The 20156-nt window shown below is 38.5% G+C and overlaps 1 protein-coding gene across 10 annotated transcripts in view; it reads left to right on the forward strand.

The window, feature by feature from the left end:
* WDFY3 (WD repeat and FYVE domain containing 3) overlaps positions 1–20156 on the forward strand; it is a 296888-nt gene that overhangs the window by 241161 nt on the left and 35571 nt on the right. For all 10 annotated transcript variants that reach the window (XM_032239698.1, XM_032239700.1, XM_032239705.1 and 7 more), the window contains 7 exons: positions 7198–7361; positions 10489–10637; positions 11769–11889; positions 12440–12525; positions 14111–14191; positions 16647–16701; positions 16969–17088. In XM_032239698.1, coding sequence (XP_032095589.1) covers positions 7198–7361; positions 10489–10637; positions 11769–11889; positions 12440–12525; positions 14111–14191; positions 16647–16701; positions 16969–17088 — 776 coding nt within the window. The remainder of the gene's footprint in view (positions 1–7197; positions 7362–10488; positions 10638–11768; positions 11890–12439; positions 12526–14110; positions 14192–16646; positions 16702–16968; positions 17089–20156) is intronic.

A 20156-nucleotide genomic window follows, 5' to 3' on the forward strand; every position in this document is an offset into this window, starting at 1 on the left:
GTATATATACCACATTTTCCCTGTCCAGTCTATCATCGATGGGCATTTGGGTTGGTTCCAGGCCTTTGCTATTGTAAACAGTGCTGCAATGAACATTCGTGTGCAAATGTCCTTATAGTAGAACAATTTATAATCCTTTGGATGTATACCCAGTAATGGGATTGCTGGGTCAAATGGAATTTCTATTTCTAGGTCCTTGAGGAATCGCCACACTGTCTTCCCATAGTGGTTGAACTAATTTACATTCCCACCAACAGTGTAAAAGTGCTCCTATTTCTCCACATCCTCTCCAGCATCTGTTGTCTCCAGATTTTTTAATGATCGCCATTCTAACTGGCGTGAGATGGTATCTCAATGTAGTTTTGATTTGCATTTCTCTGATGACCAGTGATGATAAGCATTTTTTTCATATGTTTGTTGGCCTCATGTATGTCTTCTTTTGTAAAGTATCTGTTCATATCCTTCGCCCACTTTTGAATGGGCTTGTTTCTATTTTTCTTGTAAACCTGTTTTAGTTCTTTGTAAATTCTGGATATCAGCCCTTGTCAGATAGGTAAACTGCAAAAATTTTTTCCCATTCTGTTGGTTGCCCATTGACTCTAATGACTGTTTCTTTTGCCGTGCAGAAGCTGTGGAGTTTGATTAGGTCCCATTTGTCTATTTTGTCTTTTGTTGCCAATGCTTTTGGTGTTTTTGTCATGAAGTCCTTGCCTACGCCTATGTCCTGAATGGTTTTGCCTAGATTTTCTTCTAGGGTTTTTATGGTATTAGGTCTTATGTTTAAGAATTTAATCCATCTGGAGTTAATTTTAGTGTAAGGTGTCAGGAAGGGGTCCAGTTTCTGCTTTCTGCACATGACTAGCCAGTTTTCCCAACACCATTTATTAAACAGGGAATCCTTTCCCCATTGCTTGTTTTTGTCAGGTTTTTCAAAGATCAGATGGTTGTAGATAAGTTGTGTTGCCTCCGAGGCTTCTGTTCTCTTCCATTGGTCTATGTCTCTGTTTTGGTACCAGTACCATGCTATTTTGATTACTGTAGCCTTGTAGTATAGTTGGAAGTCCAGTAGTGTGATGCCTCCTTCTTTGTTCTTTTTGCTTAGAATTGACTTGGCTATGCGGGCTCTTTTTTGGTCCCATATGAAGTTTAAGGTGTTTTTTTCCAGTTCTGTGAAGAAGGTCATTGGTATCTTGATGGGGATAGCGTTGAATCTGTAAATTACTTTGGGCAGTATGGCCATTTTCATGATGTTGATTCTTCCTAACCAGGAACATGGAATGTTTCTCCATCTGTTTGTGTCCTCTCTTATTTCATTGAGCAGTGACTTGTAGTTCTCCTTGAAGATGTCCTTTACGTTCCTTGTTACTTGTATTCCTAGGTATTTTATTCTCTTTGTAGCAATTGTGAATGGCAGTTCATTCTTGATTTGGGTCTCTTTAAGTCTGTTATTGGTGTACAGGAATGCTTGTGATTTTTGCCTGTTGATTTTGTATTCTGAGACTTTGCTGAACTTGCGTATCAGTTTCAGGAGATTTTGGGCTGAGACGATGGGGTCTTCTAGATATACAATCATGTCTTCTGCAAATAGAGACAATTTGACTTCCTCCTTTCCTATTTGAATACCCTTTATTTCTTTTTCTTGCCTGATTGCTATGGCTAGAACTTCCAGTATTATATTGAATAGGAGTGGTGAGAGAGGGCATCCTTTTCTAGTGCCAGATTTCAAAGGGAATACTTCCAGTTTTTGCCCATTCAGTATGATATTGGCTGTTGGTTTGTCATAAATAGCTTTTATTATTTTGAGATATGTTCCGTTAATACCTAGTTTATTGAGAGTTTTTAGCATAAAGGGCTGTTGAATTTTGTCAAATGCCTTCTCTGCATCAATTGAGATAATCATGTGGTTTTTTTCTTTGGTTCTGTTTATGTGGTGAATTATGTTTATAGACTTGCGTATGTTGAACCAGCCTTGTATCCCTGGAATGAAGCCTACTTGATCATGGTGGATAAGCTTTTTGATGTGCTGTTGCAATCGGTTTGTCAGTAGTTTATTGAAGATTTTTGCATCTATGTTCATCATGGATATTGGCCTGAAGTTTTCTTTTCTTGTTGAGTCTCTGCCGGGTTTGGGTATCGGGATGATGTTGGTGTCATAAAATGATTTGGGAAGGATTCCCTCTTTTTGGATTATTTGGAATAGTTTCAGAAGGAATGCTACCAGCTCCTCTTTGTATGTCTGGTAGAATTCAGCTGTGAACCCGTCTGGACCTGGGCCTTTTTTGGGTGGTAGGCTCTTAATTGTTGCCTCAACTTCAGACCTTGTTATGGGTCTGTTCAGGGTTTCGGCTTCTTCCTGGTTTAGGCTTTGGAGGAGGCAAGTGTCCAGGAATTCATCCATTTCTTCCAGGTTTACTAGTTTATGTGCCTAGAGTTGTTTGTAATAATCTCTGATGATGGTTTGAACTTCTGTGGAATCTGTGGTGATATCCCCTTTATCATTTTTTATTGCATCAATTTGGTTATTCTCTCTTTTCTTTTTTATTAATCTGACTAGTGGTCTATTTTGTTGATCTTTTCGAAAAACCAGCTCCTGGATTTATTGATTTTTTTGAAGGGTTTTTTGTGTCTCTATCTCCTTCAGTTCTGCTCTGATCTTAGCTATTTCTTGTCTTCTGCTAGGTTTTGAGTTTTTTTTATCTTGCTCCACTAGCTCTTTCAATTTTGACGATAGGGTGTCAATTTTTGATCTCTCCTTGCTTCTCATGTGGGCACTTATTGCTATATATTTTCCTCTAGAGACTGCTTTAAATGTATCCCAGAGATTCTGGTATGTTGTGTCTTTGTTCTCGTTGGTTTTGAAGAACATCTTTATTTCTGCCTTCATTTCATTGTTTATCCAGTCAACATTAAAGAGCAAGTTGTTCAGTTTCCATGAAGCTGTGCGGTTCTGAGTTAGGTTTTGAATTCTGAGTTCTAACTTGATTGCACTGTTGTCTGAGAGACTGTTTGTTATTATTTCCGTTCTTTTGTGTTTGCTGAGGAGTGATTTACTTCCAATTATGTGGTCAATTTTAGAGTAAGTGTGATGTGGTGCTGAGAAGAATGTATATTCTGTAGATTTGGGGTGGCGAGTTCTGTAAATGTCTATTAGGTTTGCTTGGTCCAGGTCTGAGTTCAAGTCCTGGATATCCTTGTTAATTTTGTGTCTGGTTGATCTGTCTAATATTGACAATGGAGTGTTAAAGTCTCCCACTATTATTGTTTGGGAGTCTTAGTCTCTTTGTAAGTCATTAAGAATTTGCCTTATGTATCTGGGTGCTCCTGTATTGGGTGTGTATATATTTAGGATCGTTAACTCTTCTTGTTGCATTGATCCTTTTACCATTACGTAATGTCCTTCTTTGTCTCTTTTGATCTTTGTTGCTTTAAAGTCTATTTTATCAGAGATGAGAATTGCAACTCCTGCTTTTTTTTGCTCTCCATTTGCTTGTTAAATCTTCCTCCATCCCTTCATTTTGAGCCTTTGTGTATCTTTGCATGTGAGATGGGTTTCCTGGATACAACACACCGATGGGTTTTGGCTTTTTATCCAATTTGCCAGTCTGTGTCTTTTGATTGGGGCATTTAGCCCATTTACATTTAGGGTTAATATTGTTATGTGTGAATTTGATACTACCATTTTGGTGCTAGCTGGCTGATTTGCCCATTAGTTGATGCAGATTCTTCATTGTGTTGATGCTCTTTACCATTTAGCATGTTTTTGGAGTGGCTGGTACTGGTTGTTCCTTTCTATGTGTAGACCCTCTTTCAGGAGCTCTTGTAAAGCAGGCCTGGTGGTGACCAAATCTCTGAGTACTTGCTTGGTGGCAAAAGATTTTATTTTTCCTTCACTTGTGAAGCTTAGTTTGGCTGGATATGCAATTCTGGGTTGAAAGTTCTTTTCTTTAAGGATGTTGAATATTGGCCCCCACTCTCTTCTGGCTTGTAGGGTTTCTGCTGAGATATCTTCTGTGAGTCTGATGAGGTTCCCTTTGTGGGTAACCTGACCTTTCTCTCTGGCTGCCCTTAGCATTTTCTCCTTCATATCAACCCTGGTGAATCTGATGATTATGTGCCTTGTGGTTGCTCTTCGTGAGGAATATCTTTGTGGTTCTCTGTATTTCCTGGACTTGAATATTGGCCTGCCTTGCTAGGTTGGGGAAGTTTTCCTGGATGATATCCTGAAGAGTATTTTCCAGCTTGGATTCATTCTCTTTGTCACATTCAGGTACCCCTATCAAACGTAGATTAGGTCGTTTCACCTAGTCCCACATTTCTTGGAGACTTTGTTCATTCCTTTTTCTGCTTTTTTCTCTAATCATGCCTTCCCATTTTATTTCATTGAGTTGATCTTCGACCTCTGATATCCTTTCTTCTGCTTGGTCAATGCAGCTGTTGAAACTTGTGCATGCTTCGTGAAGTTCTCGTGTTGTTTTTCAGCCCCATCAATTCACTTATATTCCTTTCTAAGTTGTCCATTCTCGTTAGCATTTTGTCAAATCTTTTTTCAACGTTCTTAGTTTCTTTGCATTGGGTTGGAACATGTTCTTTTAGCTCACAGAAGTTTCTTACTACCCACCTTCTGAAGCCTGATTCAGTCATTTCATCACACTCATTCTCCATCCAACCTTGTTCCCTTGCTGGTGAGTAGTTTGATCCCTTGTAGGGGGAGATGTGTTCTGGTTTTGGGTGTTTTCATCCTTTTGCGCTGGTTTCGTCCCATCTTTATGGATTTATCTATCTGTCGTCTTTGTAGTTGGTGACTTTCAGATTGGGTCTCTGAGTGGATGTTCTGTTTGTTGATGATGAAGTTATTTCTGTTTAGTTTTCCTTCTAACAGTCTGGCCCCTCTGCTGTAGGACTGCTGAGGTCCACTCCAAGCCCTGCTTGCCTGGGGATCACCTGCAGCAGCTGCAGAAAAGTAAGGGTTTCTATCAGTTTCTTCTTCTGCTATCTTTGTCCCAGAAGGAAACCTGCCAAATGTCAGTCTGATCTCTCCTTTATGAGGTGACTCTTTAGATATACAGGGGTCAGGGAGCTGCTTGAGGAGACAGTCTGTCCTTTATAGGAGCTCAAGTGCTGAGTTGTGAGCTCCATTTTTCATTCAGAGCTGCTGGGCAGGTACTTTTAGGTCTGCTGCAGCAGAACTCATAAACCACTTTTTGTTCCCAGGTGCTCTGTCCCAGGGAGTTAGGGCTTTATTCATGAGCTTCCATTGTGCTGATGCCTTTTTTCATTTTTTCAGGACTACCCTGCCCAGCAAGGTGGCAGCCTAGTCACTGTCTGCCTGCAGAGGCTTTGCTGAGCTGCTGTGGGCTCCGCCCAGCTGCTGTGTGAACTTCCTTGCAGTCCTGTTTATATGGGTGTGGTTAGAACTGCCTCGGCAATGGTGGCCTGCCTGTGTATTGGTGGACTCTCTCTGTAATGGCAGGTTGCCTTGGCAACAGCGGTTCCCTTGGCAACGGCAGGCAGCCTCAGCAATGGCGGACTACGTCCATAGTGGTGGAGTGCCTCGGTAATGGCAGATGCCCCTCACCCACAGAGCTGGACTATCCAGGGTTCAGCTGCGCTTGCTGTGAAACTCTCAATCCAGAGAGTTTCTGATTGCTTTCTTTTGCGGGGGTGGGGCCAGCCAAGCCTGATCACCTGGCTCCCTGCCTCAGAGCCTTTTTTATTCTTTTTTAGTTGAACAGTCGACTCTATCCCAGGTGTTCCAGTCGCCTGTTGAAAAAGTGCCCAGATCTGTGTGATTTCCGGTGCGGCGACTCACTGTGCCAGCGTAAACAGCTGCGCTGAGATTCGTGAAGCTTTTTTTTTTCCCAGGAATCTCCTGGCCTGGGTCCCTGTTCAGACCCCTCTTTAATCAGATGTATGGGTGACTTCGTGGGGCTCCAATCACCAGCCAAAAGGGCACCTGGACCAATGTATTTTGTGCAGAGAATCGCCGGCCGGGACAAAGCAGCCACAGAGGGCAAAGCAGCCGCGCCGACCTAAAGAACCGCGCCTTAACAGCCGCGCTGGTGACTCGTAGGGCTCCTCCACCTGGGAATCTCCTGATCCATGGACAATAAAAATGCGACGTCCGCTTACCCTCTGCGCTTTCACTGGGAGCTGCAACTCCAAGCTGTTCCTAAGTGGCCATCTTGGATCTTCCCCCTGTAAAATGTTTTCTTAATCTGCAAATTAAATTATGTCCTTGTATTATAAAGAATTCTTTTCTTTCTGACCTGTATTTTGATCAAATTCATGTATGAAAAACCATACTGCCCCTTGTGAAATAGTCTTCAAGAGCCCTCTAAGTATGTGGCATATCTTATAATCATGTTTATTTTTTACTTTTTTTGAGATAGAATCTGCTGTGTCAGCCAGGCTGGAGTGCAGTGGCATGATCTTGGCTCACTGCCACCTCTACCTCCCAGATTCAGGTGATTCTCCTACCTCAGCCTCCTGATTAGCTGGGACTTCAGGTGTGCACCACCACACCTGGCTAATTTTTGTACTTTTAGTAGCAATGGGGTTTTGCCATGTTGCCTAGGCTGGTCTTGAACTCCTGACCTCAGGTGATCTGCCCGCCTTGACCTCCCAAAGTGCTCGGATTATAGGCATGAACCACTGCACCCAGCCATAATCATGTTTATAATTTGCTATTTTTATTTTTATTTGTGACAATAGTTGATTATTTATTCATGGTGTACCCTTAATGACACCTACCTAAGCTACACCGTTCTTTCTATTATAGCTTTCTGTTATCATCATCACCTGACCCTTATTGAAAATGTATTATGTATTAAGCATAATGCTAAGCACTTTACATGAATTACCTAATTTAGTCCTCCAACAATCATCTAAGAAGTGTACTTGTACGAGATTTTTCTGTTTGTTGTTGTTGTTGTTGTTGTTTAAGACACAGAGTCTTGCTATGTTGCTCACACCTGGCTCTTGTCCCAGTTTTGTAAAGAAACTGAGGTTCAGAAAGGTGAATAATTTTCTAAGGTCGTTAACTCCAGAGGACAATGTTCTTAACCACTGAATGTGCTACTTCCCTATACCTTCCAGAATTGTCCCAAATTGGAAATCTGTAGAAGGAACTGCATGAGACTAAACTGCTTCCCTATGTGGTTCTTACAATGCCACATGGCCCTCTTGGTTATATTGTAGGTTTGGTCAAGCCTCCTCTAAAACGCTCCCGATCTGCACCTGATGGAGGAGATGAGGAGAACCAGGAACAGCTACAAGACCAGATTGCCGAGGGCAGCTCCATAGAAGAGGAGGAGAAAACAGATAATGCTACCTTACTGCGCCTGTTAGAGGAAGGAGAAAAGGTATTGTGCTTCTGAGAAGTAAGGATTGTAAATATTTCAGAACATATTATTAAGACAAGATGAGTTGATAGGGTAGTTGTGAAAAGTAAATGCTTTAGCCTCTTTAATAAAATACAGCTTTAAGCCTGCCTTTTGGGTTCAATACGTTACTTCTCTCATCTCTCACTTCTCTGAAACCTTAAATAGCATAAGGTTTCATCAGATACAGTATTAACAACTGGCACCTAATTCTCTGTCTTCCTCTATACCACAGATTTTGCCATAATTCTCTATTTCAAATCCATGCAGACAGCCCATTCAGTAATCTGGCCTTGTATTTTTCTACATCTCCATAATTCCAGCATCACCTACTGGTGGCTTCAGCCAATCTGGACTGTCACCTCCAGCCTTGGATTATTTAGCCCCTGCTCTCCTTCGCTTACAGAAGATATCACCTTCCTATTTCTCACTCAATCTCCAATAGCTGCCGACCTCTCCAGTCACATTCCACTGACTCTGTCATGTAGCCTGAGCCCCTGCAGCCTGGTACACCTTGGAGTTATTACACCACCATGTTGTGTTTTTCCACTCGGCACTTTACTCATCATGGTTGTCCATGTTGCATTGCTATTAAGGAATACTTATGGCTGGATAATTTATAAAGAAAACAGATTTATTTGACTCAACACTTCTGCAAGCTGTACAAGCATGGCACCAGCATCTGCTCAGCTTCTGGTGAGGCCTTAGAAAGCTTTAACTCATGGCAAAAGATGAAGGAGGAGCAGGCCTGTCACATGGTGAGAGAGGGAGCTCTTGTGTGAACAGATAGAGTGAGGACTCACCCATTACCCCCAGGACAACACCAAGCCATTTGTGAAGGTCCCATCCCCATGACACAGACACCTCCCATAAAGCCACACCTCCCACATTGGGGATCACATTTCAACATAAGATGAGGAGGTGACACGCATGCAAACATGTCACTCATATTGTTTTTTTCCTGCCAAAATGCTCCTCTTTCTTTTACTTGCGTAACCTTTATCCTATTAAATCCTGTGTATGATAATCACATTTATCTGGATGTTTGTAATAATCAAACATAGGAAGCTTTCTTTGACTTTGCTAGCTCAGGCTTGGTTAGATACCCTTCCTCTGTACTTTCATAATGCCTTATATGTATCACTCTGTATTATCATGTCATAATTACTTGTTCCAGTATCTTTCTCTTGTCCTAGATGTTGAGCTCCGTATAGAAAAGCTGTCTTATTCCTATCTCATTGTCTTACAGAGTTCCGGTTGCATAATAGACACCCAGTAAGCCTTTGAATGAAGTAATGATTGGTTGAATAAAAAGGGAAAGAATGATTTGAATGTGTCATGAATATCACCTTTTTAAAGGATGTTCTTTTGCCTATCATTTTAGATCTTGGTATAACCTTTGAGATCTTACCCACTAAGAAGTAGTCACTAAAAATTGGAGTATAATCAATCAAAGCAGTTCTGTTCAAATGTATGCCCTAATTAACATTGACTGACAATACATAAAGAAAAGATCATGTAACTGTAAAAGTACACCAGATATGAAAGGAGCACAAGAGAGGCTTCTAGGGACTCAGGAGCATTCTGTTTCTTGGTGTAGATGCTGGTCACACCAAATTTTTAGCATTTGAAAATTCATCCAGCCGTACACTTAGGAAACAAAATTTTTTCTGTGTGTGTATATATGTATATGTTTGTATATATATGTATGTATACCTGTATTGCATATAGATATGTATACTGCAATATAAATACTTTTAAAGTACATTAAGTACATTAGGATTAGGCCAGGCGCAGTGGCTCTTGGAGGCCAGCACTTTGGAAGGCAAGGCATGTGGATCAACTGAGGGCAGGAGTTCGAGACCAGCCTGGCTAACATGGTGAAACCCCGTCTCTACTAAAAATACAAAAATTAGCCCAGCATAGTGGCGTGCACCTGTAATCCCAGCTACTCAAGTGGCTGAGGTAGGAAAATCACTTGAACCCAGGAGGCAGAGATTTCAGTGAGCCGAGATCACACAACTGCACTCCAGCCTAGGCAATGAGCGAGACTCTGAGATCTCAAAAAAAATAAAAAATAAAGTACTTCAGGATTGATCAAATGTAGCAATGAAAATTGACTTATGTTTAGATATTTTAGAAAACCTATTATAATGCTTTCATTTTTTAAATTTTAATCTCATGAGTACATTTTTTGCTCTAGTTGCTTTAAGTTTTAATAGTGCAGGAAGTGTATTCAAACTGACATTTGTTGGACTCTGATTTGATAGCTGATTTTTGTCTTGACTCGTGTTGAACTATGTTTAAGTGAGGAAGAGTTTTTACAAAGAATTAGATACTACCCTTTGGAGAGAAAACAATACTTACATTGAGATATTTAGCAACCCTCCCCCCATGAGGAAAATATAACTTCTGCCAAGCTTGGCTTTTTGCAATAGCACAGTCTCCAGGGAGCAGAATCCAGGCGGAGAATGAATAGTAACAGATTCTACAGTTCCATTTCCAGGGGGTATTATGGAAAAAGAAGATAAACTGTATAGAAGAGAAATCCTGATTGTGTACATTATCTCACTTAATTCTAACAAGCCAATTAGAATTTACAAGAAGACATGGAGGCTCAGAGAAATTAAGAAACTTAACCCAGTCTTCAAAGTTGGCAGAACTGGAAATTTACCCTACATTAGCAGGCCCTGCAATTTTCACCCTGTGTCACCTTGCCTCACATAAAACACAATCCTATTCAAATCTCTTTACATGTATGCCTCAATTCCCTTTCCTGCCAGTCTTTCTGTGTCTGTTTCCCTTTATGAGGGCAGAGCCTTATCTAATGTTCTTTACTTTTAGAAGCTAGCACATATGTGCCTGGCCTGCATAAATTACACCCAGAATGTTGAGAGAGATGGAACCGGTGGATGAGTGGATGGGTAGGAGTGAATTGTTTAGTTTTACTCAGGTCAGTTTCAAATCAGACTGTAATCTAAGCTAATTCTTCTCAACATAATTAAACTCTGATTTAATATGCTTAGCTCCAGGGATACCATAATAGTGTAACAAATATTGATCATTACAAAAATACTATATTAATGAATGTTTATGGACTTCCTTATAGATCCAACACATGTACCGTTGTGCTCGAGTCCAGGGCCTGGATACCAGTGAGGGGCTCCTTCTTTTTGGTAAAGAGCATTTTTATGTGATTGATGGATTTACCATGACAGCAACCAGGGAAATAAGAGATATTGAAACCTTACCTCCAAAGTAAGTAAAGGAATGAAGAGACAAAGTGTATGGCTATCTTTAGAAGACAGAAAATATCTTTGCATAATTTTCTTTTTTATTCAAAAAATTGTGATATAGGCAATAATATCTTTCAGTTTGTGTATATTCACCATTATATATTCACAAAGATGGTATTCAGTTATTTTAAGGTAGTAATGAAAATGTTTGGCTTATTTGTCAAGATGAAAGCTAAATAAAATATATTTCTGTGCATTAATAGCATCAGACACCAAGTTATTTATATTATAATCTATGTATTACAAAATTTATTCTGAATTTATAAATTGTCCTTTTAAAAAATATATCAGCAGATAGAGAATCATGAAGAAAATGCAGATTACTGCACAATACTCTTAAAAATGAAAGAACATCACCAGGTACTCTGAGTACCCTAGAAACAGCATAACTAAAGCATCAGCAGAGATTCACTGGATGAGTTGTAGGCATCTTCCTTTTCTTCTGCCAGTCCTGTGATGGAAGTGGTAGTGGTAGTGGAAAACTCAGTAGACAGACGAAGCTAGAAGAAAGATAAGAGGCTTAAGGCTTAGAAGATCAAGACTGCTTCTCTTATTTTAACATTTTCCTAGCACCCTTGAATAAAGACATTGTTTCTGTAGTTTATTCCTACAAGATATTTCAAATAAATACTTTCAACAACAGTCAGGTCTCATGAAGACTTTCATGGGTCCTTTTTCCATACAAAAATTTTTTAAAGTATGTGTTGTGACTAATGATATAAATATAACCATATATTCAAACATTTTCTTCTGCCTAAAAGTTGATTTTTTTTCTGATTTTAAAATAAATTAAGATATTTTCTTGGGTACCAAAGTACGTGAGCTCAAGCACTATGCCACCCATGTCTTGTAGATAACTTGGTCCTGACAGTAACAAAGGGATTTTAAAAATTATGTTCATCAAAGGGAGTTCCTTGTATCTCAGGTAGCTAACAATTCTTCTTTTAAATGTAATTTTTTACTGAAAATTCTGATACATATTATTCCTCCATCCTGTTCATGTGTTTAAAATTAGCACACCCTTTGTGGAACAGTAAATTTATCTCTTAAACTGTGTTTTTGTTTACTTGCTTTTTCTCTTGGCTGCCTGTAGTATGCATGAGCCGATTATCCCTAGAGGAGCCAGGCAAGGCCCTAGTCAACTCAAGAGAACATGCAGCATTTTTGCATATGAAGATATCAAGGAAGTTCATAAAAGGAGATATCTCCTGCAGGTGAGTCATTTTAGTAGTACTGTTTTATCATGTTTCTTTATTCTGAAAATGTATTATTTGAAAATTGATATGTACCATGAAACCCCTCTGTAGGATTCGCATTACTCTTTAGAGTAATCCTTAGATTTGATTATAGACAGACTTAGGTCATATGGATGCAGAATTTTGTATAAAGCATTTCTCTTGTTTAAACACAGCCTAAAATTTAGGTGATTGTATTTGTTATCCATCTTTCCCTGTAGCTATCCAAATCAACATTTTAGTTTTCTTCTAATATAAAAATTACATCCTTACTATAATTTTATAAAATTACAATTTTATAATAATTATTTTTATTATTATTCTGTTATTAAAGACTTTAGAAATAAATTGAGCAGAGTAAGAAATATCAGTTTATTGTGTAACTTAATCTTCAGGGAATTCATGACTCTAAAAGTGTTAGCAAATTAGCTTCTTGAACATTGTAGAAATTTTTAGTGGAAAAGTTAATACATGATTTTATTTGTGAACTTCTGTTTTTTCTTAATGTTTTTCTCTCTGATCATTTCAGCCTATTGCTGTGGAAGTTTTCTCTGGAGATGGACGGAATTACCTCCTTGCCTTCCAGAAAGGAATTAGAAACAAAGTCTATCAAAGGTCTTGTTTATTGGGAACACTTTGTATACTATCATGGGAAGAGATGGAAGGGGAAATCTTTTCTGTTTAGCTAGTTTTTTTTTTCTTTTAATTTTTAATTTTTCTTGCCTGTGAATATACCAAGTAAAGTTTATCTAGTTTTTAAAAATGTAGAATTTAGATCAACAAGTCAACATCTTTGAAGAAAATAATTTGTATTATTTTTGCCAACCTCTTGAAACAATTCTTCTTCTAACTTTTAAAATGATGCAATTCTATTGTGACATATCATTTTTCATCCTCATAACTTATAATGGAGATGATCAAAAACTGCTTTTATCACTAAGTCCTGTGTCTAAATATAAAGGATAATGAAACTGTAGCTTTAAAAATAAAACTTTACTTTCAGAATAGGCTTTCTTTATGTTTACTAAATTGAAGCCAATGTGGTTTCTTGCTATTGAATGCAAGGACTGAGTTCCCTTAGAAATGTAATTTACATGGGACTTTTCTCTGGCTATGGAAGGGATGTTGGATACCTTCATCCTTGAAAAAGTAGTATAGACAAATCAGATAATCTAATCTAAGCCTATTTTTATCTTTAATAAACCATATTTAAAATTTACCATTTAAGTGAAAAACAGACCAAGCCATGCAATGGTTCACTCTCATGTTCTCAGCACTTTGGGAGGCCAAAGAGGGAGAATCACTTGAGTGTAGAAGTTCAAGACCAGCCTGGGCAACATAGTGAGACCCTGTCTCTATAAAACATAAAATAATTAGCCAGGCATGGTGGTGCATGCCTGTAATGAGAGGTTGAGGTGGAAAGATTGCTTAAGCCCAGGAGGTCAAGGTTACAGTAAGCCATGATTGCACCACTGCATTCTAGCCTGGGTGACAGAGCAAGATGCTGTTTCCCAAAGTAATATCAAAATTTTTTAAAAAGGAAAACACTCATCTCTGGTACTTAGAGATATTTCTCTTAAATATGTGGATAATAAGGCTATTCTGAAGTAACCATAGAGATGAGAGGCATTCTGTTTTTCTTTGAAGGGTGGTATATATCCTGGCAATCCCTCTATTACAGACAATTTTATATTTCAAATTATTTCCATGAGGAATAACTAAACCATGCAACATTGCTTCTCATTGCAGTACAGTAATATTACCTGTGAGCACCTGGGAAATGAGGGTAGTTCTTCAAATAATGCGCCTGTGGATGTTGATTGGTAACCCAAAACTCCTTTCACACATGGGAAGAGCTAAGTAAAGTGATTGAGGTTCACTTTTACTTACCTAATTTTTTTAATTTCTAAAGGTGCTGTTGTTTTCAGTGCTAAGAAAACAGTGTTTTGCTATTCAGAGAAGTCCAAAATAATAGATTTTGTTATGGGCCTTTATATTTGGCTTTGGACAGCGCCATCTTATTTTTTTTATAACCAAAAGGGTATTCTAATTATTATATATTCCTTTTGCCTGCCATTTAGTGGGTTATGGGAGGGTAGATGCAACTATGAACATCTAAACAAATCATCCTTTCTTAGGTGTCCCATTAGATCCCAACAGAAACTTCATTTGCAATTTTATGCTATTTTAAATTTTTCAGGTTTTTGGCTGTAGTGCCATCTCTAACAGACAGTTCAGAATCTGTATCTGGGCAACGACCAAACACGAGTGTGGAGCAGGGGTAGGTGGTTTGTTCCTTGCATACTATACTTTAGTAGTGAAATTGGGATGATTCATATCTGGACAGTATTATTTAACATTTTTAATGTGTTTTTCCCCAAGTGGTTGCAAAATCTTTTGTACATTTTCCTTTGAGATCTTATCAATTTGTATAGGATTTTTCTACCGTAAGGCATTAATTACTCCTTTGCTTGTCATATTTGTTGCAAATTTCCTAGTTTTCCTCTAAATTTTGCTTTTTGACATTTAAATTTAAACTTCTGTTTTTATGTATTCTGACCTATCAGTGCTTCCTTTATGCTCTTTACAGTTGTGTTTCATCTTAACAAGGCCTTCTAGATGACATAGCCATTTCAAGAATCCATTGACCCAGCTCCATTTATATCACTCAATAGCTGGTAGCCCTTCATAATCCACTGGAAAGAAGCAGTGCTTTGGGGCTGTAAATTAATTATTAGAGCATGCAAGAAAATGACTTTTAAAAGTACTAGAGATTCTATAATTTGTAAATAAAATTCGATTCCAGTCTGTGTGCATCTAAATATATTGTGTATTTCCCTTTAAGTTTTGTTTTTATTTTTCTATGCCAATCCTTAGCAAATACAATGCTAAATATATGCTTTTGTTAAACCCAGAAACATATTCTGCTCCTCGTAATTGTGTTGTTGTTAACATAAATACAGGAAGTGAAAGATTTCCTTAAAAACATAAGCCTTTTTTCTAATTGTAAGCAAATTGCTACTACTTTTACCTCCCTAGATAATCTTAAACTTGCTATTTCTTTGTTCTTGCTACTGTCTGTGCTGAGTTAGCTATTCTTTTTTTTTTTTTTGAGACGGAGTTTCGCTCTTGTTACCCAGGCTGGAGTGCAATGGCATGATCTCGACTCACCGCAACCTCCGCCTCCTGGGTTCAGGCAATTCTCCTGCCTCAGCCTCCTGAGTAGCTGGGATTACAGGCACGCGCCACCATGCCCGGATAATTTTTTGTAGCTTTTAGTAGAGACGGGGTTTCACCATGTTGACCAGGATGGGCTTGGTCTCTTGACCTTGTGATCCATCCGCCTCAGCCTCCCAAAGTGCTGGGATTACAGGCGTGAGCCACCGCGCCCGGCCTGAGTTAGCTATTCTTAAAGAACTTGTAAGAGTTCAGAGGCAAGAAACAGAAATTTGTTTCCAACTTTAATCTTCTATTTCATGTGTCCCCTTTCTTACAATGTTGAAGAATGATCATGGATATTTTTCCAAAGAATATCTTGTACATTCAGTTTGCCTGATGGAAAGACTATCTAGATGTGGAAAATAGTATCATCATGCTGAATGTTTTTAGGACCTAAGGTTTATAAATGTATTAATTTACTTTCACAAAAGAAAATATGTAGTTAAATACTTTCTCCTGGTTCCGTGACCAATTATTAATTATTGGTATTATAAAGCTGTTAAACCTTAAATAGGATTTTGTAACATTCTAAGGAAGTATTTTATCCCCAAAAAAGTAATGTATAAGTTTTAAATAACCTGGACAGCAATGACTTTCCTGTTACACAATAATCATATTTTCATTAACTTATTTAATGTACTATGTACCTGCTATGTACAGAATATTATATAATATTTCAGTTATTCCAATTAAGTATCCTTGGATTTGTTTACTTAGTAATTATAGTAAAAATAAAAAAGACTATGGTTAGAGTATGGCTCATGCCTATAGTCCCAATATTTTGGGAGGCCGAGTTAGGAGGATTGCTTGAGGCCGGGATCTTCAGACCTACCTGGGCAACATAGCAAGATCCCATCTCTACAAAAAAATTAATTATAAAATATTTTTTAAAAAGAAAAAGAAGGCCAGGCACTGTGCCTCACGCCTGTAAACCTAGCACTTTGGGAGGCTGAGGCAGGCGGATCACCTGAGGCCAGGAGTTCAAGACCAGCCTGGTCAACAAGGTGAAACCCTGCCTCTACTAAAAATAGAAAAATTTGATGAGCATGGTGGTGAGTACCTATAATCCCAGCTACTAGGGAGGCTGAAGTAGGAGAATCGCTAGAACCCCGGAGGCGGATGCTGCAGTGAGCCAAAAAGAAAACAAAAGTTTAACTAGATCAGTGTTCTTCCAACTCTTTTGAATATGACCTAGAGTAAAAAATATATTACATCCCAGGACATATAAATGGAATCATAAACACTCAACAAACAAAATTCACGCACAAAAAAAATACTTTCCCTTATTATTTGTGATGCCTTCTGATGTCCTTCCTCTGTTTTCTTCAGTGCAGTTCAGTGTTACTTCATATTTCAAAGCGCTGATCACAACCCACTAAACTGATTTTATGACCCACTAATAGATCCTTCATAGTTTGAAAAATTCCTGGACCATGTGACTTAAATTTTTCAACTGCATAATCTCTCAGATTTAAAATTTTATTGCCTAAATTTATTGTATTATGTATTGCTTTTAGATCTGGGTTGCTTAGCACCTTGGTTGGAGAGAAGTCTGTGACTCAGAGATGGGAGGTAAGTTTAACGAATATATAAGCGTTCTCAGAAGTTTGTAGTTAGAGTAGAAATCATACAGTTAAAAGCACTTTAATTATCCATAAAATGTATACCATAGAGAAAATGTTTTATTTTCATTCTTTTTAGGAAAAAAAAAGTATTTCATTGTTCTGAAATCTGTTAAAAAAGAAACTGTCCTTTATATCATTTTGCATATAAAATTTTAAAAGCTGAACGTAGTGGAAATAATTGATTGCTCAAAAATGAATATTGATCTTTCCCCAGAGAGGTGAAATCAGCAACTTCCAATATTTGATGCATTTGAACACTTTGGCTGGCAGATCGTATAATGATCTCATGCAGTATCCTGTCTTTCCCTGGATCCTTGCAGATTATGACTCAGAGGTATATCTTAAGTTTTTTTGCCTACATAGAACACATTTTCAAAAATAATTTTAAAATACTACAATTGAAGCGGGGTGCAGTAGCTCATGCCTATAATCCCAGCACCTTGGGAGGCAGAGGCAGGCACAAATCACTTGATCCCAGGATTTCGAGACCAGCCAGGGCAGCATGGCAAAACCCTGTCTCCACTTAAAATACAGAAATTAGCCAGGTGTGGTGGTGGACCCCTGTTGTCCCAGCTATTCTGGAGGCTGAGGTGGGAAGATTGCTTTAGCCGAGGAGGTGGAGGCTCCAGTGAGCCAAGATTGCACCACTGCACTCCAGACTGGGTGACCAAGCAAGACTGTGTCTCCTAAAAGAAAAGAAAAAAAACTACAGTTGCCTAAGTATTTGATTTGCTTTGTAGTTTAGTGTTCTGAATAGGCACAGGCACTTAATTCAAATAGATGAGAAGCATTTAGCACAGACATATGAAAAGTTTGGATAATTGACCCATTTACTGAGTACTGGACGTAATTCATGTCTATTCAGTTTCTTTAAGTGCTGATTAATTTGCATCTATTGGTGGATGTCCGAATCCATCTGTGTAGTTTGAAGGGTTTGTTAGAAAAACGTAAAGTAACTCCTCTACAAAATATTCCTGCCACATAAAAGAAATTTGTTATACTATTCCAAGAAGCCTTGGGAGAAGACTTCCAACAGGTCAACAGGTAAATGACTTTAGACTCAAAATTAAGAGCAGATAGATGCATATGAATGTTATCATTCCTCTCTTCCTTTGCCTCCTGTCTGATATAGGTCTGATTAGTTCAGAAATGAACATAACAGGCAAAAGAAAAGACACTTAGTCCTAGGTAAACAAGCAAAAAGATTGTTTTTAAAATTTAGAAATTAGTTGGACCTTCTCATTCACTAGAATCATGTCTGCTTATCCTTTCAGAAATTTTATATATCAGCATATTAAGGAGAAGGATATAGCTTATATCCTCAGAAAATTTTGGTCTAACAAAAGAATGAAAGGAAATCCACCCTATGTGCATGGGTGTACATTAGTGTATTTGATGTGTGAATCTATATATTTGCTTGTTGGTTAATATGCATACCAATGCACAATAAATAAATGTAATAGAAGGAAAAGAGGAGATCAGGAGTAAAAATTGATAAAATGAAAATATCTTTTACTTCAGTTAATTAGGGAAAGTTAGAAAGAAAACGTAGATTTTTAAAGAGACAGGAAGTCCAAAAGAAATGCAGTTTTCTGAGAAGGAAGTGGAGTACTTTGTCAACCCATAATTGAATATGTATCTCATGGGAACATGACAGGTCCCATTACTGAACCTTCAATTCTCTATGTTTTTCTCTCAATGCAATTGTGACCCTCACTATGTATTCCCCATATCAGGAAATGGCACCATCATCCATGCTGTCTTACAGGCTGGAAATTATACTTTTCCTACTGTCCATGTCTGCTCAGTGGCCAACACATATCTACCTTTATCTCCATCAGCGTACCTAGTGTCTCATTTCTGGCCCTCCACATCTTTTATTGGACCATTGCAGCAGCCTCGTAACTGGATTTAATGCTCTAGTCTCTCCTTCCTTCACTGTGCCCTCTACACTGCAGCCAGTTTCAGGAACACATATCTAATTGAGTCATCCTCCTGTTTAAAATCATTCAGTGACCAGGTGACATGGCTCACACCTATAATCCCAGAACTTTGGGAGACCAATGAGGGTTGATTGCTTGAGTCCAGGAGTTCAAGACCAGCCTGGGCAACATGACGAAATCCCATCTCTACAAAAAATTAGCCAAGCATGGTGGCATGCATCTTTAGTCCCAACTACTCAGGAGGCTGAAAATGGGAGGATCACTTGAGTCAGTGAGGTGAGGTTGCTGTGAGCCAAGAGCATGCCACTGCACTCCAGCCTGGGCGACAGAGCAAGAAGCTGTCTCAAAAAAATAAAATAATGAAGTAAAAATAAATAAATAATAAAATTATTAAGTGAACCATCATCATAATTTGGGAGCGTTGAAAAACCTCACTGTAGCAACCTTTTCAGTGTAGCTCCTGCATATATATTCCTCATGTATTCCCAGAACTGCTGTCGTGGGCACCCTGGTTCCCTCTGTTGTAACTTAGTGGCTTTTCACACACAGCCTGACCTGCCCGGTGCCCATCATGCATTTCTTCTTTCCATCAACTAACTCAACTGATCAGCTCCACTTCATCCTTCAGGAAACCCTCAAGTACCAGCCCTGTGATGGGGAGCCTTCTGTCTTTCTGTTCTCTGTCTTCTGTTCCCACACTACCCTGTAGCTGTATAACATGGTACTTTTTTTTTTTTTCACCATTGTAGTCTTGGAGCTTTTTTTTACAGCATAGTCCTGCTATTTGTTTAACCCTACTCAATTGTAGGGTCAAGGTCCTTGAGCACACGGACCATTTTATGTCTCTCTCAACTCCCAGCCCTTAGAACGATGCCTGGTAGTTTGTACATAGTTTAACATTGTTGAATTAACCAGCAAATACAAGTGAGGTACTTTGCATATAAACTTCAAGAGAATAGATGTACTAACTTGACTTACTTTCATAAATGTAGATCAGTTATCTTTTTCAAAATACAAGTTTGGCAAAATTGGCTATTCGTAATGCCCTGTAAAAAGGACGAAAACATGCCACAGGCACATGTTTCAAATTTCTACTTTTAAAACCCTCAGGGAGTAAATTTTTGTTTCCTTTTAAATATATGAATTAGGTCAGCTCATCAGCTTTTAAAATAATCTCTGGTAAACCGGAAGAATCCATCTCATTGAGAAGTTACTTGATCTGGTGTGATGTTATATTTTAGAGGTGATTGAGTTACAGTGTTCTAATTTATATCACTTCCAGATCACCTCTGAGAAGAAAATGCTCAGAAGTAAAGTTAGAGGGAGACAGGGTCAGGGTGGAGGGAGATCTGATCCTTCAATTATGTGAGTGATGAGGTTAACGATGAATTGGAGCTATTGTGTCCACAATCTCCTGCTGGGTTCCTTGCCAAGACTTGGAGGCATTTTCCCTCTTATT

This window comes from Sapajus apella, unplaced genomic scaffold (genome assembly GCF_009761245.1).
Source record: "Sapajus apella isolate SASKATOON/1434 unplaced genomic scaffold, GSC_monkey_1.0 scaffold45, whole genome shotgun sequence".
NCBI classification, from domain to species: domain Eukaryota; kingdom Metazoa; phylum Chordata; class Mammalia; order Primates; family Cebidae; genus Sapajus; species Sapajus apella.